At 43.0% G+C, this 6195-nt stretch overlaps 1 protein-coding gene across 2 annotated transcripts in view; it reads left to right on the top strand.

The window, feature by feature from the left end:
* kcnb1 (potassium voltage-gated channel, Shab-related subfamily, member 1) overlaps nucleotides 1–5993 on the top strand; it is a gene marked incomplete at its 3' end in the record, with an annotated part of 33585 nt that extends 27592 nt beyond the window's left edge. For both annotated transcript variants that reach the window (XM_080892094.1, XM_080892095.1), the window contains exon 3: nucleotides 4077–5993. In XM_080892094.1, the coding sequence (XP_080748220.1) occupies nucleotides 4077–5993 (1917 nt within the window). The remainder of the gene's footprint in view (nucleotides 1–4076) is intronic.
* Between the last annotated feature and the right edge of the window lie 202 nt (nucleotides 5994–6195).

Raw genomic sequence — 6195 nt, forward strand, 5'->3', positions numbered from 1 at the left:
CAGCATTGTTCATAATGTCCAGCAGTTTCTTTAATGTCCTTTTCTCTGCCACTGTCACCAGAGTGTCCAGCTTCATGCCGACCACAGAGCTAGCCTTCCTGATCAGTTTCTCCAGCCTGGATGAGTCCCTCTTTGCTGTGCTGCTCCCCCAGCACACCACAGCATACAGCATAGAAAAGTACTCCAGCAACCACCGACTGGTAAAACATCCTCAGGAGCTTCCTGCAGATGTTAAAAGACCTCAGCCTCCTGAGGAAGTACAGTCGGCTTTGGGCTTTTTTATACAGGTGCTCTGTGTTGCATGACCAGTCCAGTTTATTGTCCACCCACAGCCCGAGGTACTTGTACTTGTTGACCACCTCCACCTCCTCCCCCTCTATCTGAACCGGCAGTGGACCTTCTCTGGACCTCCCGAAGTCCACAACCAGTTCCTTAGTCTTTGAGGTGTTGAGTTGCAGGTGGTTTGTGTGACTCCATGCGACAAAGTTCCTCACCAGACTTCTGTACTCCTCTTCCTGATCATCCCAGATACACCCCATGATGGCCGTGTCATCTGCAAACTTCTGAATATGGCATAATTCAGAGTTGTAGCAGAAGTCAGAGGTGTACAGGGTGAAGAGAAGAGGGGACAGCACAGTTCCCTGTGGTGCTCCTGTGCCGCTGACCACAGTGTCAGACGTGATGTCCTTCAGCCTGACGTACTGTGGTCTGTCGGTGAGGTAGTCGGAGATCCAAGCCACCAGGCAGGGGTCCACCTCCATCCTGTTCAGTTTTTCCTGAAGCATACAGGGCCGGATGGTATTAAAGGCACTGGAAAAGTCAAGAAACAGTATCCTGACCGTGCCTTTTCCCCCATCCAGGTGTGAGTGGGCTCTGTGTAGGAGGTACAGGATGGCATCCTCCACTCCGACACCCGCCTTGTATGCAAACTGTAGTGGGTCCTGGGCATGTTGTACCTGTGGTCGGAGGAAGTTGAGGAAGAGCCGCTCTAGAGTCTTCATAAGATGTGACGTCAGTGCCACCGGTCGGAAGTCATTCAGCTCATTGGGCCGGTTCCTTTTAGGCAAAAATATTCATCTACAGTCCTGTTTTATTTCCTGTGCCTCTCACTTGACACCATAGCTTTGTTACAGATCAGCTGGTAAGCTATGCAGCTGCCGTTTTGGTATAGTTTCCTCAGCTTCACTGTTTGCCCTTAAGAGAAAAATGTCAGACACAAATAATTGTGTTATCATCATACAAATGGGCATATTAATGTTATCATTTTATAATTAGCCATAGCTGTTAGCCACTATCTTGTGACAATAACCAAACAAACAGCTAATGTAGATAACTGATTATAGCTAAATGGTTATGTCAATGTGTGCACTGGCCAGGTTAATGCTTATGGTAATTAATACTTAAATTTTGTTGAAACAGGAGTTTTACTGACCTCACAAAATGTTCCATAAAGGCTAAGGTGTCCGTGTTCATCAAGTTTGTTCTGCTGCTCTTCACGTGTTCAGCTGCTAGTGAGGGGAGGGGCGGTGTGTCTGTCTGTCTGTGTGTAAATGTGTGTGCGCTGAAGGAAGTGAAGATGACACTGTTGCAAAAGAGTTTCTAATCTGACAGTAATTTTTAGAATCCATTGGTAGTAGATTATAATTTGTGACAAATCTTTTAGGTTTTTTATGCTGATACATTATTGAAAACCCAAAAACAACGGCCACTGTGTGTGTCAAATGGTACTATAAGTATCAGTTCTGGTGACAACCCTAATCAGACTAAACACTGTTGAATCAATGGTCAATATGTGATCTGCCATTTTTGTTTGACTGCATTAAAGGCGATTTAAGGCAACAGGAAGTTTCCAATGCTATTTACACTATCTACTGTTACTATCATTTTTTTCCTAACATTTAAAAAAATTATTGAAATTCTGTGCTGCTAAATTTTCCAGTTAAAACATCCTTGTAATGGTCAGGTGTTGAGGACAAGTATCTTTCAGCCAGAGAAAAGAACGACAAATAGTGAACTCAGCTGTTTTTCTTCTTCAAAAGGTATAATTTGCCCAGAACTCATTGAACTCATATGCTCTTAAACCTTCTTTTATTAATGTGTTTATTTCCTGTTTTTATGCTTGTCTTTTTTGCTCTGTACAGTGTCCTTGGGTGTTTTGAAAGGCGCTTTTAAATAAATTGTATTACTATTATTATTAAAAGTTTTTCTTTTTAGACTAGTTAGCAACTAAAGTTCTTTGTGCAACAGATAAATTTAGACATCTGTCTAACTTAGTAGGAAATGAGGTAAAAAAGAGAAAAACTCTTTGCTTTATTTACATCATAGTCCATCTGTCTTTGTTTATCTAACCCCGATATTATTTTTCGGCACAGTGTTCCTTATTAGACCATTTCGGGAGCTACTGTTCCACATGACAGCTCGAGGACTAAAATTTTAAAGTGTCATACTAAATCAAATCAAACCTCAAGATTTCATTCAAGTGATTTTTGTAAACTAACCTTTAATATGAGGCATAACTAAGTTTTTTGTCTTCTACAAAGTTAGATGTAAAATCATTCTAGCTATTTTTTTTGTTTTGTGTGTGTGTGTGTGTGTGTGTGTGTGTGTGTGTGTGTGTGTGTGTGTGTGTGTGTGTGTGTGTGTGTGTGTGTGTGTGTGTGTGTGAGAGCTGGACTTGATGGTATATCGCAAGCTGGATGGCACTGCAACATTTTCTCAAGTATTTTTCATACAATATTACGCAGTCATTTACTCAGATCAAACAAACTCAAGAATAACATTCTTCAAAGCAAACGCAACCATTTTTTTGTTTACACAATGAATCCTGGTTGATGGGGGTGCTGTCAGTGCTCAGAGAGGTGTAGTCTGCCACCACGTACGTGCTTGTTAGCATGATTGGTGGAGAGTGGGTGGGGTAGCGTGTGTGTGTGGGTCAGGGTGCTGTTTTTTGACAGACTTCCCAGTTCTGTGTACTGCGTAAAGTGAATCATCAGCATCATCAAGTGCAGTAGATTCTGGGGACATTCTGCTCCTATGTGGTTATTGCAGGTTCATTTTCATTACATGATGGTGTCAAGTGACGGCGAGTGAGAGGTCTCTCCTCAGTAATTCTAGAGAGACCATAATGGGAGAAAACAGTGTAAAACTACATGTGGATTATGTTTTACCTTTATCCTACTTTTAAATAGAGAGCACCGAAGCCTTTCAATTAGTCACTGATTTCGTGGCTAGCAAGTAGGTTCAGCACTCTGTGATAATGGTAGGCTCATCTTAATTATCTTAACATGACAATTTCAGCGCAGGGGTAAGTGCTCAAGAGCCCATTTGAGCTCTCGAGGGCTCTGTCCAACCTCCAGTTTGGAAAATGTCATAAAATATCATTTTAAAAAAACTTTCTACACCAAAAATAAGCATTTACTGTTTTACCCAGTTCCCAGTTTTATGTTTTAGAAAATTATTCAGTGAGTCTGATATGTGTTGCTGTGATACTTTTGTTTTTGTTGATTGGTGCTAAACATAATTGTCCACTCAAGCACACTCACTCATGTGGATCAGCCTGATAAGTGAGTTATGAATAAATAAGTGGTCCAAGTTTGTCTAATCCATTAGCTCTCAGGCAGTCACACTGTCAGTCAAGCATTTATAGAAGGTTTATTTAAACTGTTATAGTTTAATTACTTGCATATAGCTTAATTGTGTGATCAGGTAATAAAAGTATGCTAAAGTGCACACTTGACGATGATTTCAATTTCATAGTTTCCACTTAATGCAGCTTTCAACTTCAAGTTTAAGTCATTAAGGCGAAAAAATGTTTTTCATGCAATATCGTACACAAAGCTGTAAATAGAAAAAGGTAAATTATACCAAATTTTTTTGTCTTTAAAATAGTACCATTTCTTCTAAATACACCTGAGTGCAGTTTTCAAGGTTTTTAGCAGGTTTGCTGTTCCCAACACCTTGAGCTCGCTGAGTGTCTTCAATGTCTGCAACAAAACCTCTCAAGTGACCAAAGTTTTAATTACTGTAAGCCATTCTCTGATGCATAAAATCTCATATTGACTAATTTTGTCTTTCAGATACTTGCCATCATCTCCATCCTCTTCATCGTGCTTTCCACCATTGCCCTGTCTCTGAACACCCTACCAGAGCTACAGGATACAGATGAGTTTGGCCAATCCACAGACAACCCTCAACTTGCCCATGTGGAGGCTGTCTGCATTGCCTGGTTTACCATGGAATACCTGCTCCGTTTCCTCTCCTCCCCGAATAAATGGAAGTTCTTTAAGGGTCCTCTAAATGTTATTGACTTGTTGGCCATCCTGCCCTACTACGTCACCATTTTCCTGACAGAATCCAACAAGAGTGTATTACAGTTTCAAAATGTTCGGCGTGTGGTTCAGATTTTTAGGATCATGCGTATTCTACGTATCTTGAAACTGGCTCGTCACTCTACAGGTCTTCAGTCTCTGGGTTTTACCCTTAGGAGGAGTTACAATGAGTTGGGCCTACTTATTCTTTTCCTTGCCATGGGTATCATGATTTTCTCCAGTCTGGTATTTTTTGCTGAGAAGGATGAAGAGGATACAAAGTTTAAAAGCATTCCAGCTTCTTTCTGGTGGGCTACAATTACTATGACCACAGTGGGCTATGGTGACATCTACCCCAAAACTCTCTTGGGAAAGATTGTCGGGGGGTTATGCTGCATAGCTGGAGTACTTGTGATCGCTCTACCTATTCCTATTATTGTAAATAACTTTTCTGAATTCTATAAGGAACAGAAGAGGCAAGAAAAGGCCCTTAAAAGAAGAGAAGCCTTAGAAAGGGCAAAGAGAAATGGCAGCATTGTCTCAATGAACTTGAAAGAAGCATTTGCACGTAGTGCAGAGCTGATGGATGTGGTGGTGGAGAAGAGTGAGAGGCCTCATGACAACCACCTCTCACCCAGCCGCTGGAAATGGACTCCCAAGAGGGCTGCATCAGAGACAAGCTCAAACCGTTCTTTCAATGCCCAGGAGTTAGGCTCTCCCAGCAAGGCCCGAGCCACCAGTCCCCAGAGGTTAAATGTTCAGAAACTAGAAGAGATGTACAACCAGATGGCAAAGACACAGTCACAACCCAACCTCAATGCTAAAGAAAGGGCCTCCAGAGTTGGTAAACAGAGGGATGAGATAGAGCTGGGGGCTATACATGACCATGGTCAACAAGCCCTAGGAACCAGGGATGGAGTTGGAGACATGAAAAGCTTATCCAGCATTGACAGCTACATTAGTTGTGCAACAGACTTCCAGGAGAATCCACGCTTCTCCCACAGTCCTGCAATAGATCTTGGTCTTCAGGAAAGCAACCGCTTCTCATACAGTCCAGCGACAGCATTGTCCCAGCACACCAATACAAAAACCGGCCAGCAAACAACAGGGGACCGTGAGCCCATGCTGACCCCTGTGTCTGTCACAAAGACGGACAGCACAAGGAAATTTTTCTTTTCTGGAATCTCCTCAAAAAGCCTTATTCCCAAAGGAGGCTGCCGCAGTGACGGGGAATCAGGACTTTCCCCACTTTCAGACAGCTCAGTTGTGTCAGATCACTCTCTGTTAAGCCCCGAAACCTCTGCGTACACTACTGCCAGCAGCAGGACCCCACCAAAGTCTCCAGAAGGCACTCCCCTGGCCCCAACTGTCTTCACCTTCCATGACTCCTCCATCAGCAAGTACATTGATGCCGATACAGACGATGATGAGCACCTCCGTGACATGTCTGACACCAGTCCCTCTGAGCGTCTCCTGGCTGATGCAAGCCCGAAACGCAGCATTAATATAAATTACCAGAGGGGCACTAACCATTTAGAAGCAGCCCAGAAAATGCTGGGTCAGAATTGTCTGTTCCCGCTAGAAGGGATTCGTGGGCTAGCTCATGAAAATCACATAGGACCAGAGATGACACGTAGACCAAAGGCTGAGAGGGGACGTCAAAATACTTTGGATAAAGGCCTCTGAGGTGCAAGTGAAGCAAAAACTAACAGCAAGTTTGGGACAGAGTGTTTTTGGTAGAGACACCTTAAAGGCTAAAACACTCCAAGCCAGAGACAAAGGAAGGCGAGACAACCGGTCTCGCTAAAACATTTCACAAATTACCTGAGCATGCCACTGGGCAATAAGCCTTGGGTGAACATGTGTAGTGAATACTCTGGGAGAAAAA

The sequence above is a fragment of the Rhamphochromis sp. 'chilingali' genome, assembly GCF_963969265.1.
Source record: "Rhamphochromis sp. 'chilingali' genome assembly, chromosome: 9".
Classification (NCBI taxonomy): domain Eukaryota; kingdom Metazoa; phylum Chordata; class Actinopteri; order Cichliformes; family Cichlidae; genus Rhamphochromis; species Rhamphochromis sp. 'chilingali'.